We start from the raw sequence: 18,835 nt of genomic DNA, 5'->3' as shown, positions 1-18,835 counted from the left end.
AGCACTGCTTGACGACACAGAGAAACTGATAAATTCATATTAGACTTTATTTTAATATCTTGATTACGCTAGAATTGTCTATAAAATACACAAATCACGTTTTTGGGCGGTTTTTGGTCATGATATTACACTGCTCGAGCGAAGACACGTGAATTTGATTCACCAAACTCCAGATTTTAGATCCTTATCACTTCTATTCACAGATAATCCAAAGAAGTGTTGTTAAAAATATCAATACACATTTAACGAGAAAGATTGAGTTTTTAATCTGACAAGCTTTCCCTTCTCTCGATTGAGAAGTACAATAAACACCGCCACACATAGTTGCTGATCTATTTCAGCTCATATTGATCAATGAAGCCACATTTTTTTTTTTTATGGAAAAACTTCCTAAACAAAGTTTGGACACCGTGGCCCTCACTCGGTAAATCCGGAAAGAAAAAAAAGTTGGGTTCGAGCACACACTTATAAAGAGCTAAAAGGAAAAAAACAACGATTAATCCTAAGTAACAAAAGAAAGTAATTTCATGCGCGATTTTTTTTTTTTTATGCAAGCTTCTGCTTTCCAAAAAGTTCAAGTCTGAGGTCGAGTTTATTTTTTTCCCCCATAGGCGAATTAACAAGATGAAATAAGGCGAACTAGAAACTGCAAGGCTTACTGAGCAACGGGGTTCTTCTATTACATATCATTATAAATCTACTAGCTATCGACCACAAATGCTGCGATTTGATTGGCTGGGCTATGTGCCATCCATTTAACAGCTTACCGTATGTCTGTTTAATAAAAGATCACAAATGACGTCAAATTGTGGTAAGAACGTTTTCTGTGACCTACTTGTGATCTGGCCCACGGCAACATGAAATCTATTTGTTTTATCACGAGAAAATATTGGCACCCATTATTTCCTCTTGGTTTTTATATGATAAAGAGCCAAAACGTTGTTGATGGTGACGTCAACGATGCGTCTATCCTCTAATAGAACATAGATAAGAACCAATCAAAATGCGTGTACTATTTATCTCAGTATAGAAGATGTGGTCGATAGCGAGGACGAGGCGTGACTCATTTGTCCTATTATTCAATAAAAACAGGGGAGCAGGGATGGCGCAGTGGTGAGAGCACTCGCCTCCCACCACTGTGGCCCGGGTTCGATTCCCGGACCTGGCGTCTCATGTGGGTTGAGTTTGTTGTTGGTTCTCGTCCTTGCTCCGAGGGTTTTTCTCCGGGTCCTCCGGTTTTCCTCCCTCCGCAAAAACCAACATTCCAAATTCCAATTCGATCTGGAACAGTGGACAAGAATAGCCACCCAGTGGATGTCCATTGCTAAATCATTTATTATTATATTTATTTATTCATTTATTATAAAACATGTGACACGGTTTGAACTAAAACAGTTCGATTATGTGCTCTAGATTAATATGCTTGATCACGAAATTCTAAGCTCGTTATTTAATAATGAGCTTAACAGTAGAATAATGAAAACATTACTATGAGAGAAGACCTAGAAATTCAAATGACCTTATTAAGAAAGAATCATTAGGCTAAAACGAAGTGGATATCGAGAAAGTGATAGCAAAAAAAATAGTAACTGTACCTTGACAAGAATACTTTCAGTCCCAAAGTGAAGGAGCAGTACTTGTTGCATTTTCAATTTCATAACTACGAGAATTGAATTGAATATTTTGCAGTCTGGAAAATACTCAGAAATTTTTTCCCTCAAACAACAACTTTACCCTCGTCTTAAAAGTAATAAGGTGGACAGTCAGCTTTCACTTCGCACCAGGCCTCCTCAAACACTCTGACCACGTCTACATAGAAAAACAGAAGTGGTTTTAACAACAAAAAGCAATATAATGAAGTAGCAGTGAGCTGACGGAATCGAGCAAATTTGCATGCATAGCTACATTAAAGAGAAAAAAGTGTATCAGTGTTAGTTCACACCTTCATGTAAGGGCCCACGTTTTGTACTGTTGATGTTTTCCTCCAAATGCTTCACGGACGAGCCTCCAATAATAACAGCATCTAAAACAGCAACATTCAAACGTTTATTTGCCTCTTATGCATGTTCGGGAGAGAACAGCTTTTAAGACAATTTTTTAAACCTTCATAGGCATGTGCTCGAGAGTGTTGAAAAACGTTTTTGTTGAGTTGATAACAATCGCAAACCTGCCGGATCTTCGCATTATTTACCCAAAAGGTTTCTTATATATTCCTCTGTATTCTTATGAAATTTTGCGCGGGCCAGCGACATTACTCCATTTTGCGCATGCCCGACGTTTGACCGCTGTGCAAGCGCAAAAGTAGAATTACTGGAACTATTCCCACATTCTCTCACAGGCAACTTCATTCGTCTCGCTTACAACTAGGAGCGCTCAAACAGAGTAATATACTTTTCTTTGAAGATGTTGTTTGGTCTTGCCACGTACTGCGTTGTAAGTCACGTTCTACAGGTGGATAGTCTGGAATGATGCATTACTTGACCAAACAAAAAATAAAAAATAAGAAAAAGGACTTCTCGAGCACACTCGGAAGATTTCATAAACCTTCGGGACCTGTCGAGTGATCATCGGAAATTCCAATACAAAGTCTCTCGCAATCTCTCGCAATCTCTCGACTCAAGAGACCTTGAAAGTTATGGAATACCCTGAGAAACGACACGTGAAACACAGCAATCAAGAAACATTTAGCAACCCAATAAGACAGTTTTACGTATGATGCACGATCCTCGCAGTAGATAGCGCTATTTATGCAATAGCGAAAGTCAGACCTGAAAAAAATCAGGCCTGTACGGGACTCGAACCACTGACCTCTGCGATACTAGTGCAACGCTCTACCAATTGAGCTAACAAGCCAACTTGGAGCAGGCCGTTAAGTTGATTCGTAATAAACCCGTGAAAGTGATAAATGAGATACAATGAATATATGAAGTTCATATATTTTGAACTGCGGTATTAGATACATATGATGCACGATCCTCGCAGTAAATAGCGCTATTTATGCAATAGCGAAAGTCAGACCTGAAAAAAATCAGGCCTGAAAAAAGTCAGGCCAAGAAAATCAGACCTGAAAAAATCAGACCTGAAAAAAATCAGGCCAAGACAGTTTTAATTAAACTTACCGCCACAGGCACCGTCCATCTTGGAGTGATGATACATCCATCCGAGAGATGCGTCAATTAAAGTCACTTTCCCTTCGCCGTAAATACGATCCAGTGTTGTTCTGAGTTTGTCAAGTGAATCAAACAACGGCCTTTTCCAATAAAGTTTCTGGTAACTAGAAAGCAAAAGTTGCTCATATAGCCTTGTACAAAGAAGAACAAACTTAAAGAGCAGCAGTTCACAGCCTTGTGCAAACTTCAACATAGACGAGATCCGCAACGCTCAGCGGATGAAAAGTAACGGTTTATAAAAGACGACTTACACATCACTCCACTGGCCAAAAGCAAAACGACCACGCTGGATCTTGCCTTTTTCTCTGTCCTCATAACGATGTTTTCCGGTGAGTATTCCACCTGCAAGCTATATCATCATCGAGACAAACTACTCGTCATTAAAAGTTTTACATTTCTTGTTTAGATACAATGAATATATGAAGTTCATATATTTTGAACTGCGGTATTAGATACGTATGATGCACGATCCTTCGCAGTAGATAGCGCTATTTATGCAACAGCGAAAATCAGACCTGAAAAAAATCAGGCTTGTACGGGATTCGAACCACTGACCTCTGCGATACTAGTGCAGCGCTCTACCAATTGAGCTAACAAGCCAACTGGGTTTATTACGAATCAACCTAACGGCATGCTCTATAAATAGCGCTATCTACTGCGAAGGATGGTGCATCATACGTATTTCTTGTTTAATTATCAAAACCTTGCGGCAGCATACTTTATAATGCTACTAACCGGGTTATATGCGTAGAACGCCATTCCAAATCTTCTCAGGCAAGGAAAGAGTTCTTTCTCTACATCCCTGAAATTAACAAAGATATAAATTCATTTAGCGGAGAAAATGGTTGTACGCTTCCCACATAACGTTCACCTGTAACGTTTCTTCTTCTGTTCATACCTGTTCCTACGTAGTTTTGCAACTTAACCATTACTACTTTCTTTCTATTTCAATAAATTTCTTGTCAATTTGTTACAAATTTCTCCGAGAAATTACACTCTTTTTCCCACATTTCCATGCCCCCCCTCCCTCTCTCTCTCTCTTTCTCTCTCTCTAACACTGCTCTTCCCACGTGATTATGAAACTCTTTTGAGCTCTATCCATCAATCTCTTTCTCCTCATAAATCCACAGGTGGCCCAAGCTTGCACCATGAGCCTCCAGGGTGAAATATAAGGATCTTTGAAGTAAACACGAGCGCGCCGTCGATTCATATGTTGATTACGAACTTTCATTTTTTATATACTCATACAGCAGCACAAATAACAACAAAAAAAAAGGCTAATGTTCAACAAGTCTCCTTTTACAATTAGGGTAGTCTGGTATTTTACCTATCCATGTTACACGGATGAGTACAAGACTCGTTTAAACGTGAACATGCCAAATTACTGTAAATCCAGTACATAACAAGACAGAAAAAAAAGAACAATAATAAATAAATAAATAGCATTAAATTAAAATAACAAATATAGGAAGATATAAAAATAAAAATATACGAAAATCAATAAAACCAAGAGGAATTCTAGCTGTATAGAATCCGAACTATGTACAAAAGTCACAATTACACTAAACTCAGGTAGTCAAATTGACCTCATCCAGCATTGACTTAAAAACGTTAAGAGATGGAGCTCCCCTTACGTAGTAAGGCAAATTGTTCCATAATCTTGAGGCGATGTAATGATACGACCTATGCATAAATCTACTATCATAGGTAGGCTGATCTAGCTTGCAAAAGCCTCTTATATTATGATAAAATTTCGGCCACCGTAAGTAAAGACTACCGAACGATGATCGCGTCTCATTATCTCGCCTCGTGTGGAGATCAACCTTTAACGCAATTCACAAACGCAAGTTTGTACTACCTATCATTGTATTTCAACACTGGCGTTGTGCATCACTACAATGCAAACCATTAGTGCTTACAGTACACTCGCGAGAAACGAGAAGACTCGAATGGGACGAGACGCGTCTCGAGAGACACGAGATGCTTCTCGAGAAATACGAGTGGCACCTTACTTTAAAGCGGTAGTGTGGAGGGCAAAGTAGATGAAATAAACCCGCGCTAAACAGCCCTAAATTAGTCCAGAAAACTAACACGACGGAATGAAACATCCTCTTGAGCCAGTAATTTGGTTTTCATCCAAAACCAATTCTGTATTTTTAAGGTTTAGAGTGCGACCGTTTATTCTCATACAAATCCTTTTATTTCCCCCATTGCGTATCATATTTGCATATTTACCTAGGCTCACTGTGTGACCCTGAGTTTCTTGTGATAAAACCGTGACTTTTTTCCCCAAGAATTTTGTTTTAAAGATCAAGTCGCAGGCGAGAGTTAATTATCTTCAAATTTCTGATGGCTCTAACCTTGTGACAGAATTATACATCCCTTGATACACAGTTGGTAATGGATAGTTGTTCATCTTGCATAGGTAATGAATTTCTGCCTTAGAGACAAACAGAGAACTTTTCATTGTCACAAGTTGATTAAAAAGCGTCAAAAAAATAACTAGCTCCATGCCATTGCAGCCATTCTCGGTAGCACTGGCTCAGTTTTGCAAATTAAAGAATAAATTTGCTACAAAACTTTCTTTCAAAAAATCTCGATGATGCCACTTACCACTTCCCAAGCAGTGTAATTGGAAAGTCCAAAATAGTTAAATTTTTCTTCTGAAATCATGAAAACCAGCAAAGTATAAATCAGAACAATGTTTTTTCAAAAACACTGCTTGAATCATGGACACGGAACTTCACTCTTGGAGAAATTCTTCTGTAATAGCCTTAACTGCAAGAACACATCCTCAAAGCAAAAACATGAATTCTACAGGGGTACACCTCCCACAAAGGGGCATTTTGGGCCTTATACATGGAATACTCTTTAAGTCCCTATGACACCTATTTTTTTAGCATAGAAGTATGTAGAGGGTGTCTGGTAAGATTTGTGGGTGATTCTGATGCGTCTTTGTTATTTTAAGTGACGATAAAAGTCTGAAATTGTATCGAACTTAGGCTCCCTGTATCTCTTTGGCCACGTTAAAGAGTACTGGAGCCCATGCCGTAACGGTAGTAACACCAAGTTTATCAAAGAAGCAAAGTGAGTGTGAAAGCTACTGTTTACAATCTTCTTAGCCAAAAAATACCATTTCAATGTGTAGTTTGGGGTTTTCGAATACCCCTGACTTAATGAAGAATATTTCTCTCCACAAGATTCCTACTGTGACGTCATGGTGCCCAGTCCCTCTTTGCTCTGCCAGACATTTTATCAGCGGATTATAGAGCTTAATAAAAAATTCAGAAAAGGGCAAAATACCACAAATGTTACGAAAACATGTTTAAGAATCATTATATTTTGATGTAGAATAGAAAAAAAATAAGTGTTATTGGCACACCTCCTGTGTGTGGGCAGCTCTAATATATGGACACCCTCTTTCATCTACATCTTCCAAAAAATTGCACATCTCCTCATGAGTGAACTAATGCATTACTGGACACCTTTGGTGTCCAAAAACCTCATGCTAGGTTGAGTAAAGGTATATAGCATAAATGTGTCTCTTATCTACTTCAGTGCAATATACCTTTATACAGTTGATTAACAGCTTCAAGTGTCTCCTCAATGGGTGTGTTATGATCTGGTGCATGAAGATAAAATAAGTCCACAGAGTCTCTCTTCAGTCTTTTAAGGGATTCATTCAGCTGTTCCAAAACACTGTCATACTCCAGACCTTTGGATAGTGAGAGCACAACATCATGTGAAGCTTAAAATTGGAATGTACATGTAATGTATGGCTACAAATTGGAATAAAACCTCTCAGAAACATGAAATTAACAATGAAAAGTACTAGGATGAGTGACTACAAACCTTTTTGACTCCAAGGATTGGCCTTTGTTGCTATGGATACCTACATGGTCATGTAAATATCAAGTCAAAATTTATTAGGTGATTTAAAAATGCCTGAAAGCAAACAACTATTCAACCTGTTTTAAAAACTGTTTATGTGTGCAAACACTGCATTGCCCAAGAAAATGCTTGAGAGGCATATTTTCAGTAAAGTTTTGCATTATTTCAGGATAAGGTTTAGAGATGTGCAGGCTACTCTCAGGAGGTAATAATAACACTTGCTGACCTATCTTTAAGAATAATGTTGGAAATCAATCATACTTTAAATGAACTAAAATTGAATTGAATCATCCAGATTGTGACTTTTTGTTCACCTTGAGATCTCCGAGACTCGCTGCTTTTCCAATAGCTTCCTCACTTTTACCATCAGCATATCTTTTAAAATATCAAGCAAAAGTTGATAATTGCAAACTAGCTTTGACTGTTGCATGTAAAGAAGTAGCAATAACATCAAACTTTTCTGGTGTAAGCAACATGTAATTAGCAAGGAGATTTACCCTTACAACTATTACTGGAAATCTCAACAATGTCCACACAAGTTGCTGTTGTGTTTAGAGTCATCTTGAAGATATCAAATGAGTTGATGAAAAGGTGGCATTTTCATGTTAGGTATTATCAGTTCTTGTATGCTCTGATGCACTTTTACCACTGCCACTTTGTGGGGTCTTGGCCTGACTACATTGAGCAGTTTACAATTTTGAAATGAAATTGTTTTACAGTTTATTGTCCCTATCAAAGAAGACTAGAACATCTAACCATTTGCAGATGTCATAGCAAAGGCAGCACAATCTCCTTAATTATTTTAAGAACCTGAGTGTTGGTCCAGCCAGGGGCTTGAACCCTCAACCTCCCACACAGCAGACCATGCCCTCTGGCGGAGTATTACATGACATACATCTCTCTCTTTTCTCAATAAAAATGGCTATGAAGGAGGCTTCTTTAGTGTTTACACATAAGTTCCATTAAGAAGAATGATTACTTACAAATAAGCTGTGTCAAAATCATAAATCCCATTTTTTGTGCAAATTTCCAAAAACTGATTTTCCTGTTAAAACAAACATGAAGACTTCCATGGTAACCCATTCCATTCTAAAACAAAGCCCTACTCCCAAAGGCAATCTATTGTTTTTGCTGTTGTGTTCTTTATCCAAGAACTGTATGCATAATTTAGTATGAGCTTGTGGGGAATCTTGCCAAACAATCTTTTAGTTCTTATAACAGTGTGACAATGTCTTCAGTAGATTGAGCTTAAACACAATCATAAGAAAATCCGGGGGAAATCGGATCTTGTTCAAGTTAGCCGGGGGGAAGGGGTGGGTGCTAGTTAACCGGGTGTTCGGGTAATCGGGCTCTACAATTTTCAACTCCGCGGGTTGCCAGGTTACATAATGGCGGCGCCCTTACAATACTTTTTTCCCGGTTACAATTACATTGACTAACTTGCACCACTGAAATTATTTGGGGCAGAAAATTAAAAGGACTTGGGAATATTCCATTATGTTACACACCTTGCCAACCGTATGATTCTTCCCTAATTCAGAACATCCAAGTACAGTCTTCAAAGGAACGTCCGAATACATTGAAGAGATCCTGCGGCAAGCGCGTACAACGCGTGCAGGTGCAATATGCTGCATCACGATAATAATCACACGACTTAACGATACACTTCGACTGCAAAAAAGCTAGTAAAATAGAAACTATCCCATGCCGAGAATTTTAAACTGCGAAATCATCAGATTTATAGAAAACAAGCCAGAGAGGCACCGCCTCGCTTTCCGGCCATACTGCCATTTATTTCATCCCCAGTCGCCCACTCGGATTAGGGGCCCAACGTATGTCGTACACACACAGTCAAATCTGAAAAAAAAGGCTGAGTTGAGCGGGAATAGCGCAAAGGCATGGGACTCATTGAGAAAAAAGAAAAATTGAGAAGAGAGGAAAAGGAAGGGAAGGGGAGGGAAGGGGAAAAGAGACGACTTCCGCTCTCATCTTCGGCTACCCCAGCTTGGCTAAAAGAAAAAAATAAGCACGTATCCCATTTGAAGAGATTTCTTTTCTCACTAGTGACTATCATTTGCAGGAGTTTCTGGAAGTAATCCCGCCTTTAAAGAAACTAAGTGTAACCTTATCAATATATTCAAAACCACTCTGGATATCTTTATCCACTGAGACATAAGGCAAGAATGCTTTAAAGAGAAATTTTACTTTTATTTCAAAGAGAAGGCTGTAGAGTAATAAGCTTTATAGCTCATGGTTTTGCCAAAGAAGTTTGCCTTCTTCATATTCCCTTTCAGGTCCCATTTATGCCAGCCACAACATTCCTTTTCTGGAAACTTTTACTGAGGAGCCCTCAGCTGGTTACTTCAGCGGAAATAATCAGGACAGTCGGATTTAATTTGGCCCCAGGCCTCTTCGAATACTTTGACCACATCTACAGAAAGAAATGCAGAGGTATCAATGACCCCCCGAATGAAAATCGTTTCCTTTATTTTCATGATACTAATGAATGATCCAGCAGTGTGACTGTACGGAGAAATTAGATTCTGCTCACTCTTAGGTTTTAAACAGTTAAGAAAGTTTCGAGATGGTATATTTTATGCAAATCCACCTTATTGTTTTCCATCCTTAAACATCCATGTTCCTGCTTTCCTTACTTTTATGTAATAAGTATTTTTTTTTATCTCCATGATCCATCTCAACTTTCAATTTTTTCGTTGTGTCCTTTGATGAGACAGTGGTTTTGTTCGGCGCCAAAAACGAAGCGAACCATTCGACATAGCCCTTAAACTAACATGATATTTCGCCTTCAGATTTTCTTAATTACAAGAGCTTGTTTTTTAACTGCTATCCAGGCTATCTAAAGAATATGTTTAGTTTCCGGTCTGTATCCTATAATCTACGCGGAAATTATATTTTGTCTCTACCGTCTACAAAAACTACTACTTATGGTCTTCACTCCTTTTCATATATGGCTTCAAAACTATGGAACTCTCTTCCGGACTCTTTTAGAACGTCTGACTTTTCTGATTTCAAGCGCAAGATTCTACAGTATGACTCTTTCTCATAGTTAAATTTTAGAATGTTACAATTTTACCTTTTACATTTTACATTTTAGTAGTATTTAGAATTATACTTGTAACTCGAAGATACTAGCTTATTCTTTAGCTACTCCAAATTCGAGATTAAATAAAGTATATGTATGTATGTATGTATCAAACTGAGATCCCCACACTAAAATTAACTAAGAAGACTTTCAAAGTGAGAATCCAAACTTTAATCCAAACATTTACCAAAGTCGACAATGAATAAAATAATTTCTTTGCAAAAGTATTAATTATGATAATTCATACCCTCATGTAAGGGCCCGTGTTTTGTACTCTTCAGATTTTCCTCCAAGTGTTTCACAGACGAAGCTCCAACAATAACAGCATCTGAAACAGTAAAAGTAATAATATTTCAACTGATACCTTTTCCTTGAATGTCCTCTAATAAATTAAGCAAACTCGCGATTTTTGTGTAATCTTTGCGGAAACAGTACGACCACTGGGAGTGAGCGGAGATTTGGAGAATGGAGGCTGGCAGGCTAAAATGTGTTTTAGCCCTCTAGCACGCTTGCGTATTTGTTTAGAGTGTTTTGTTGTCACCTACCTCCATAAGTACCATCCATCATAGAGTGGTGGTACATCCATCTGAGGGACGCGTCTACCAAGGAAACTTTTCCTTCACCGTAAATACGATCCAATGTTGTTCTGAATTTGTCAAGTAAATCAAACAACGGCTTTTTCCAATAAAGCTTCATATGACTGAAAAGAAATCACAGCTCAAAGTTAAAAAAGAGGAAACATAAAACTAGTTTACGTGAAACGCGAACGGCAAAAGTGACCACGCCCCATTTTTTTCCCGCCATTTTTTCACGTTTGCCGGTTGCGCTTTGCTGTTTTTCCCCGTGAAAGTAACCTGTTTCGCGTTTGCCTAGTACGTAAGATTTACTTCACTTTTTCTCTCACAGAGTAGAAGTTAGTTGCCGGAAAAAAGTGCACCAAAACTATTCCTTGTAAATCATACAAGGGCGCCTTCAAATCAACCATGACCTGAGCTCAATCAAAGCTAGGGCAGCAATCGGCCAGCAAGGTTCACGTTAGGGTGAGAGGACAAGCTGACGTTTACCCTTTCACGTAAACGCGGTGCTAAATTTCACTATTGTGTGGAGAGGGGCAATGTAAGACATAAATGTCTTGAACAAAAACTCCGCAACACAATGGTTCAACCCACATGTTGAAGCTTCGGTCTTAAGGCAAAACTAAGAAAGAGTTCATCATGTGGAATTTTTCTTAAAGCAATGAAGAAGATGAGAGAACATTGTAGAATTAAAAATACTATTGACTGTCTGTCGCAAAGACTGGAGAATATTTGGGAAAAAATTCGTTTTTTCTAAAACAAAAAACTCACAGATCGGTCCTAGTGCCTTGGTTAGCATATCGGCCATCCTGAATCTCGCCGTTTTCTCTGTCTTCATAACGATGCTTTCCCGTTAGTATTCCACCTGCAAGCTATATTAACATCAAAACAGGGAATTATAAGAGGGTAATGTCAGACTGTTTCGGAAAGACTTAACGATTGTCAAGTTTGGCCACACAAGATTTCATCAAGGTGACCTACCGGGTTGTTTGCATAAAAAGCCATGCCAAGTCTTCTCAGGCAAGGAAAGAGTTCTCTTTCAACATCCCTGGAATAAGAATAAGACATTATTTTGAGCAAAATACTTCCAGTATAACTGGCAATTAAAAAGAAAGGGCTGGAACAAACACTGAACTAGATTCTTCCGGATTTTTGTTAATATTTTGGTCAAAATCGTTTGATGAATCATATCTCTAGAATCTGCTTCTTTTCTGAACTTTCTATTCACGTTATGGCTATGAAAACGTTAAAAATCAACATTTCGTTTTTGGGTCGAACTTTACTGAAAATATCACGTCCTTAGCAAGCTAGTCTTAAGGTTCATAACATCTCCCACCTTGTGACAGAATTGTACATCCCTTGATACACTGTTGGTCGGGGATAGTCCTTCGTCTTACACAGGTAATAAATTTCTGCCTGAAAGAAAGGTCGTAAGCACAAGCGCGTTCATTTCAGTTGCCGCTTACGTAACACAAAAAGAAATGTATATAAGAACGATCCTTCGCAGTAAAGCACTATTTGAGCAATAGTGGAAATCAGACCTGAAAAAAATTTCAGGCCTGTACGGGATTCGAACCACTGACCTCTGCGATACTAGTGCAGCGCTCTACCAATTGAGCTAACAAGCCAACTGGGAGCAGGCCATCAAATTAATTCGATATAAACCCGTAGATGATAAATCGAACAACAACAAACATATGAAACATATGAGTAGAGCGCATTGGTAGAGCGCTGCACTAGTATCGCAGAGGTCAGTGGTTCGAATCCCGTACAGGCCTGAAATTTTTTTCAGGTCTGATTTCCACTATTGCTCAAATAGTGCTTTACTGCGAAGGATCGTTCTTATATACGTCTCATAACCGCAGTTCACTCATATGTTTCATATGTTTGTTGTTGTTCGACAAAAAGAAATGTTGATCTCAAAATGCAGGAAACGGCCCATTTTTAAAAAAGACATTTTCTGGGTTAGCTTACCCCCATATGCCCTAGAGGCTTGCCCCTTGAGTGATTGTGGTCATCTCTACCAAAATTTCCCTTCTTTTATCTTAAAGGATTGAAATCTCTGAAAATACGAAATCAAAGTGTTTCGAAATTTATACTACCGCTAAAACCATGAAATAGATGTTTCACAATAAATTTATCATAATCAAGCACCAATTATGATCTGTACTACACTAAAAATCACAACCGTCTTGGATACAATTCTGATATGTTTTGCATATTTTTCGCTGAGATTTGACAAAAAATTGGTTAGTTTTCATTTAACTTCATTTTATTTCAACTCTCATTTCACAATTTTGACAAAAATGCAACAATCTGCAGCTGTAATATCACTTACCACTTCCCATGCAGCATAATTGGAAAGTCCAAAAGCTTTAAATTTTCCCTCTGAAATTTCAAAAACCAAGTAAGTATTTTTACAAGTTAAACTTTGACTGAGTAACAGGGAGTTTCCATCAGTTGAAACATGTCATAGATAATGACCCCTGACACACGAGGAGTTGTAATGTGATGAGATGAAGTGAGACCAAGTACAGGGACAAATTTTATAGGTGGAAACTTTCCATTGGTTGCCACCTCTTAGCATGGACACCTATCAAAGCTACCACCTATTATATAGGAACCTCTTGAAAAATGGCCATTGTTTATGCTTGGAAAACTTCAAAGTGGAGTCGCCTCCTAAAAGAATACACCTTATACATGGAAACCTCTCTAAAAAGGTCATCCCGTTTGCATAGATATCTCTCAAATAATTTAACATCCCCAGTAGGAGATTTTGATTGATATGAGGACCAAATCATTTATGAACACACTCCACAAGGACACATTCCATATGTAGATAAAATTCGCACCCTAAAGTCACTGATACCTCACATAAATAGACACCTTGTGCCTGGACACCCCTTGTGGCTAGACACCACTCATATAAGATCACATTTAACATGGGCATTTCTTAACAAGGGACATGTCCCCAAACCTCATAATTAGGAGACAAATCCAACATAGGTATACTTCCTCCAAGATCTGTTTTGGTTAAGAGGTCATCTCCATTCATGTCTCTTAAACATGTTCCAGGGGAAATCATGTACCTTTATAAAGCTGATTGACAGCTTCCAGTGTCTCCTCAATGGGTGTGTTATGGTCTGGTGCATGGAGGTAAAATAAGTCCACAGAGTCTCTCTTCAAACTTTTGAGGGATTTATTTAGTTGTTCCAGCACACTGTCATACTTCAAATCTATGGGGAAAATTGCATGACATCAGAGAAGACAAGCAGTTTTACTTCGTCAATTAGATAACTGCTTAATTACATTTGTCTATTGGTATCTTGTATTCTAATAAATTGTAATTTCACAGAAATCCAAAGTAATCTAGCTTACACACAGTTACACATTACAAACCTTTTTCAAAGGGATTGGCCTTTGTAGCAATAGTTACCTAATGAAATATTGAACTTAATTAGACATTGAATAAAAATAAATAAGTGCAAAAATTTAGAAAAAGAACTGTTGTTTGTCCTTGTTAATGCTGCACAGTCTAAAATTTAACTGGAGCAGAATATAACAATGACTACATACTTAGATAGCAGTCCATGTTAGTGAACATCAAATTCTAAAACTGAGTAAGGGTGGGAAGGGTTAATGGACCTGCCTGGGGTGGGGATGGTAGGAATGGTAAATGAGCATTATATCCTGCCTGGGGTGGGGAGGGTAAATGAGCACTGTATTCAGCCTGCCTGCCCCCTAAATCCCCATAATTTTGGGAAATAACAGAGACTTCTGTATCCTGTGACCCATTATTTCCAATCACCCATAAGCATTTCAGTGTGGATTTTCAGTCTGTGTGTCTGTTTCCCATGAATTTTACAATATGATGAATGTGATTTAAATATTTTCAAGAAACACAGTAATAGTACTACTCTGGTTACTCATTATTTACCTTGGGATCTCTCAGATTATCTAAATTTCCCATAACCTCCTCACTCTTTCCACCAGTATATCTTTCAAGAGCAAGCCAAAGGTTAGGCTAATATTTAAGTAAATATCATAAACATCCCATACCCACATGATCTTTGCTGTGTGTACGCAAAGGGACTTGCATTTGAGTTTATCACAGATATTTTTACCCCAGTTCTCTAATGACCTGGTCATTTGTCCCTTGGAAATTCAAAACTGAGAGCCTATATGTTCCATTAGGAACAGTGGAGACCAGGGGAGAATGTGCCCCCCACCCCTGGATGATTGCGTTAGAGATGATGAAACACAAGCTTTCGATGAAGAGAGATTTTAATTGTGCGTAGTCTCTGTAGAAGTAGAAATAGGTGTGCTCTTTTCTAAGAATATCTGGTTACGATGACGTAAACAAAACTGTCAATGAAAGCGTTAAAGAAAGGTACGTAACGCGTGACAATAGCGTGACAATAGCGTGACTTAATAAATGGCGCGTCCAACCCCCATCTCTGAAGCTGAACAAGGAGTTCTCTTCCAATACTCAGGCAGGTCAGAACAAAAAATGCGGCTCATCCTCGGAGTAAAAACCTGTGAAGCTCACGAGTGACGTAAAACAAAGACAACAAAACATTATAAACAATAGCGTACAGCAAAACAAGACCTCATGAAACAAAGAAAACCTTGTCAGGTTTTTACACCGAGGATGACCCAAAAATGCTGCATATCGTTTTCAAAAATTACATTGTACATACCTAAAAGACAAAGTAAAGTTGCTTTTAAATTTTATGGAGCCAAAATAAATACTTACATAAGAGCTGTGTCAAAACTGTAAATTTCATTTTCCATACAGATTTTTATAAACTCACTATCCTGTAGGTAGAGAAAAAGTTGACGCATCACTTAACTAGTTCGAATCATGTCCTAAATATAACTTACATTTTACATATAATTTGGATATATCAACAAAGTTGAAATGGTAAATTGGCCACCGTAACGATTACAAAAGCTGACGACGTAGGGCTCACGCTCGAAACGTCAGCTTTTGTAATCGTTACGGTGGCCAATTTACCATTTCAACTTTGTTGATATATCCAAATTATTTCGTTACCCCTACCGACGCAGCCCCCCAAACAAACTATCAGCCTTTATTACATTTTACATAATTTAATGAGTGACATACTTTGCCCAAGGTGCGCTCTCTTCCTAACTCTGAGCATCCAAACACTGTCCGGGGAGGAACGATGGCCATTTCTAAAGAAGCCTCAAAACAAATATGGGTGAATAGCCTGAGGGCATATGGTCTCGTGACGACGTTGTCACGCTTCGGTCACACTTCATTAATTCTGTCATGCATAACAACATCACCTCTGACTTTTTCCCCTCAATATTGTATGTACGGTAAAGAGAAGAGTACTTAAGGTGGCTAGTACCAGTTTTCATCTTTTTGATGGTTTGTAACTTTGAAAGAATACAACAAAAAGACTGACCAAGGCCAGTTGAACACTTTTACAAGGGTGAATTATATAATCATTGGCTATCCGAAAATAGGTGTCATTTCTTCACTAGCAGTTTCCATGGCAACGCTTTCAAAGGACCATTCAGACCATAGTTAGTAGAGGGTCCCCTCTACTAACTATGTTCAGACCCATTTTTTAGCTTATGGTTCAAATAAGCTGAAAACTAACACGGTGACCCCGTGATTTTTCTTAGCGATTGCTTTAGGCACTTGAAAAGGAAAATGCACAAAGATTTAAAAGAAACATCATTCTACAGAGCGGAATTTCAGAAAATCCAGAAAAAAGGCAATTTTGACACATCGCAAATGTCCTCCCGTAGAATTTTCTAGTTTTTTCTCTGACGATTCCTTTCAACGTTATTGTCATATTGGAACATTAAAAAGAAGGGGTCACCGGACTTGTTTTCAAGCAGTAGCTTTCGTGAGTTTAGCAATTTCCACGCGCGTTCTCGCGCATTTAAAAATCTGGATTCTATATGATCGACATTTGCTCATGATCTGTTATAGCTACCGCTGACTATCGCGTGTGTTCGCGCGAGCACCTACGATTTGATGTTTACAGATGTTTGCTGCTTAGAAATCATTCAATAGCCGTCAAAGACAGCCTCCCGGGCTCATCTTAAAGGATATGAAATATAAATATAGAGGCAAGACCGATACAACGTAGATAAGTAAATTTTAAGACGGAGCACTATATTTCGGCTGGCCAAACCAGCCTTCTTCAGGTGCAGTGGGAATTGACAGACCGTTTTAATGAACACCGCCGTACCATTGATAAACCAAACTCTAAATCTAAACCTACTACAGCGGCAGAACACTTCATTTCCTCTCCTAACCACTCTGCTCACGACATGGAGCTAATTGCCATCGAAAAAGTGTTTTCCAAGAGAGAATCGATACGCAAGGCCAGGGAAGCTTTTTTAATTTCAAGAGGCAACACTATTTATCCACATGGCCTTAACGCTCGCGAAGAAATGTATTAGTTTCTAGTTATTTATCCTATTTACCTTACTTCATTTCTATTTTTGCTCACTATTTCTATTTTTATAGTTATCTCATTGTCAATCAAATTAGTTTTACATATTTCCGTTGTTACATCATACAGCTATCTATGAAGCATCACCCCAATTCTCTGTTAATTCCCACTGCACTTGAAGAAGGCTGGTTTGGCCAGCCGAAATATAGTGCTCCGTCTTGAAATTTACTTATCTACGTTGTATCGGTCTTGCCTCTATATTTATATTTCATATTCGTTATTTTGGGCCGATCAGATCATCGCTGATCCAACGTACAAGAGTAGGAGTATCGTCTACGGTTGCCTGCTGAACATTTCACATTCATCTTAAGGGACCTACTCACAACTTCTGGCTATGCTATATTATTTTCCTAGAAGTTTCACAGTCTTCTTCCACTTAGGCAGATTATCCTTCACTTGAGTTCTCCTTTTTTCGCGGTCGCAAGATTTCAGATATGTAGCAACCTTTATGTATATGATATGTAGCAATGTAGCAACCCGTCTTCTTTATCTTCGTTTCTGTCTCCTGCATACGCAGTGGCCGTTCAACACATCAAATACACGCTGTTAGGTAAACTTCTTACAAAAGTAGAAAAAAGCCTCGCGCCGCCATCTTTGTTTTGAATTTTCGTCTTTTAATTAAGGTGGCTGGTACCAGTTTTCATCATTTTGATGGTTTGTAACTTTGAAAGAATACAACAAAAAGACTGACCAAGGCCAGTTGGACACTTTTATAGGGTTGAATTAGATGATCATTGGTTGTGAAGGTGTAGTCTGATCGTCCGGGTGATTGTAGTCCTGAGAAGGACTGTTGTCGGTGGTAGTGACTGACGTTTCGACAACCTGTGCGGAAGTCATCATCAGAGTCAAGTGAATGATTGTTGTCAGTAGAATGTTCTTATTCCAGTTCGTGTTTCACGAACTGGAATAAGAACATTCTACTGACATTCTAAGAACATTCTAAGAACATTCTAAGAATCCTTCACTTGAGTTGTTCTTTTTTCGCCGTCGCAAGATTTCAAATCGGTTGAATATTTCTTTTAGATATGAAGTGAAGCAACCTTTACTTCTCCAAAAATCGTCTTCTTTATCTTAGTTTCTTTCTCCTGCATTCACAGTGGCCACTCAACACATCAAATACACGCTCTTAGCTAAACTTCTCACAAAAGTAGAAAAAATTCCACGCGCCGCCATCTTTGTTTTGAATTTTCATCTTTTGATCTCGCGCTTCTTTCGCACGTTTCTCTCGCGCGCGTCACGCAAGAGTGACCTGTTCCCCGCGCGAGGAAACTAGTACCAGCCACCATAATAGCTCAATTGGGAGAGCGCCGGACTGCTGTGCGGGAGGTCGAGAGTTCAATACCGGCCGGACCAACACTCAGGGTCTTAAAATTAACTGAGAAGAATATGCTTCCTTTCTCAACATCAAGAAATGGTTAGATATTCTAGTCTTCTCGGATAGGGACGAATAAATGGAGGTCCCGTCTCCTGCAGGGTTAGGGGTAGGAGACGTTAATTTCCCACGCACGAGATTACTGTGTGATGGATGTCCTCCCCTGGGGTGGGATGGGTGGGAAAAGGTGAGGTCGTTACATGGATTAAAGCGGCTGCCAGTGG

General features: G+C 38.7%; 2 protein-coding genes across 4 annotated transcripts; both read right to left on the bottom strand.

Moving 5' to 3' along the window:
* Positions 1-29: 29 nt before the first annotated feature.
* LOC111330111 (aflatoxin B1 aldehyde reductase member 4-like) lies at positions 30-8,879 on the bottom strand. 2 transcript variants are annotated; one of them, XM_088742509.1, is made up of 13 exons: positions 8,570-8,879; positions 8,045-8,106; positions 7,376-7,436; positions 7,023-7,062; positions 6,739-6,885; positions 5,784-5,833; positions 5,531-5,610; positions 4,498-4,554; positions 3,906-3,972; positions 3,422-3,519; positions 3,120-3,274; positions 1,943-2,023; positions 30-1,809 (listed from the first exon to the last, which is right to left on the bottom strand). In XM_088742509.1, exons 1-13 carry the CDS (start codon positions 8,693-8,695, stop codon positions 1,742-1,744), a joined length of 1,092 nt encoding a protein of 363 aa, XP_088598635.1. In that variant the 5' UTR covers positions 8,696-8,879; the 3' UTR covers positions 30-1,741. The 2 variants fall into 2 exon arrangements, with proteins under 2 accessions (XP_088598635.1, XP_088598636.1); XM_088742510.1 differs by lacking the exon at positions 4,498-4,554 and having other exon boundaries at positions 8,570-8,878.
* A 369-nt stretch (positions 8,880-9,248) lies between these two features.
* On the bottom strand, positions 9,249-18,112 carry LOC111330100 (aflatoxin B1 aldehyde reductase member 2). 2 transcript variants are annotated; one of them, XM_088742511.1, is made up of 13 exons: positions 17,563-18,112; positions 15,868-15,948; positions 15,496-15,557; positions 14,677-14,737; positions 14,139-14,175; positions 13,829-13,975; positions 13,078-13,127; positions 12,076-12,155; positions 11,721-11,787; positions 11,511-11,611; positions 10,710-10,864; positions 10,412-10,492; positions 9,249-9,492 (listed from the first exon to the last, which is right to left on the bottom strand). In XM_088742511.1, the coding sequence occupies exons 2-13, from the start codon at positions 15,934-15,936 to the stop codon at positions 9,425-9,427; spliced, it is 978 nt and encodes a 325-aa protein (XP_088598637.1). In that variant the 5' UTR covers positions 15,937-15,948; positions 17,563-18,112; the 3' UTR covers positions 9,249-9,424. The 2 variants fall into 2 exon arrangements, with proteins under 2 accessions (XP_088598637.1, XP_088598638.1); XM_088742512.1 differs by having other exon boundaries at positions 15,868-15,938.
* Positions 18,113-18,835: the final 723 nt, after the last annotated feature.

This window comes from Stylophora pistillata, chromosome 13 (assembly GCF_964205215.1).
Source record: "Stylophora pistillata chromosome 13, jaStyPist1.2, whole genome shotgun sequence".
NCBI lineage: Eukaryota > Metazoa > Cnidaria > Anthozoa > Scleractinia > Pocilloporidae > Stylophora > Stylophora pistillata.
The sequence above is the reverse complement of the archived record's forward strand: the minus strand, read 5'-3'. Positions and strand labels throughout refer to the sequence as shown.

Coding starts and splice junctions, on each gene's coding strand:
- LOC111330111 (XM_088742509.1), bottom strand. CDS start 8,695: ATGCAGCATATTGCACCTGCACGCGTTGTACGCGCTTGCCGCAGGATC. Junction 5,834..6,738: donor TGTTAATCAACTGTATAAAG/GTATATTGCACT, acceptor TCATGATTTCAG/AAGAAAAATTTAACTATTTT. Junction 3,973..4,497: donor CATCCGTGTAACATGGATAG/GTAAAATACCAG, acceptor TGTTAATTTCAG/GGATGTAGAGAAAGAACTCT.
- LOC111330100 (XM_088742511.1), bottom strand. CDS start 15,936: ATGGCCATCGTTCCTCCCCGGACAGTGTTTGGATGCTCAGAGTTAGGA. Junction 10,865..11,510: donor CAAGGCACTAGGACCGATCT/GTGAGTTTTTTG, acceptor ATTTCTTTTCAG/TCATATGAAGCTTTATTGGA. Junction 9,493..10,411: donor ACACGGGCCCTTACATGAGG/GTATGAATTATC, acceptor TTCTTTCTGTAG/ATGTGGTCAAAGTATTCGAA.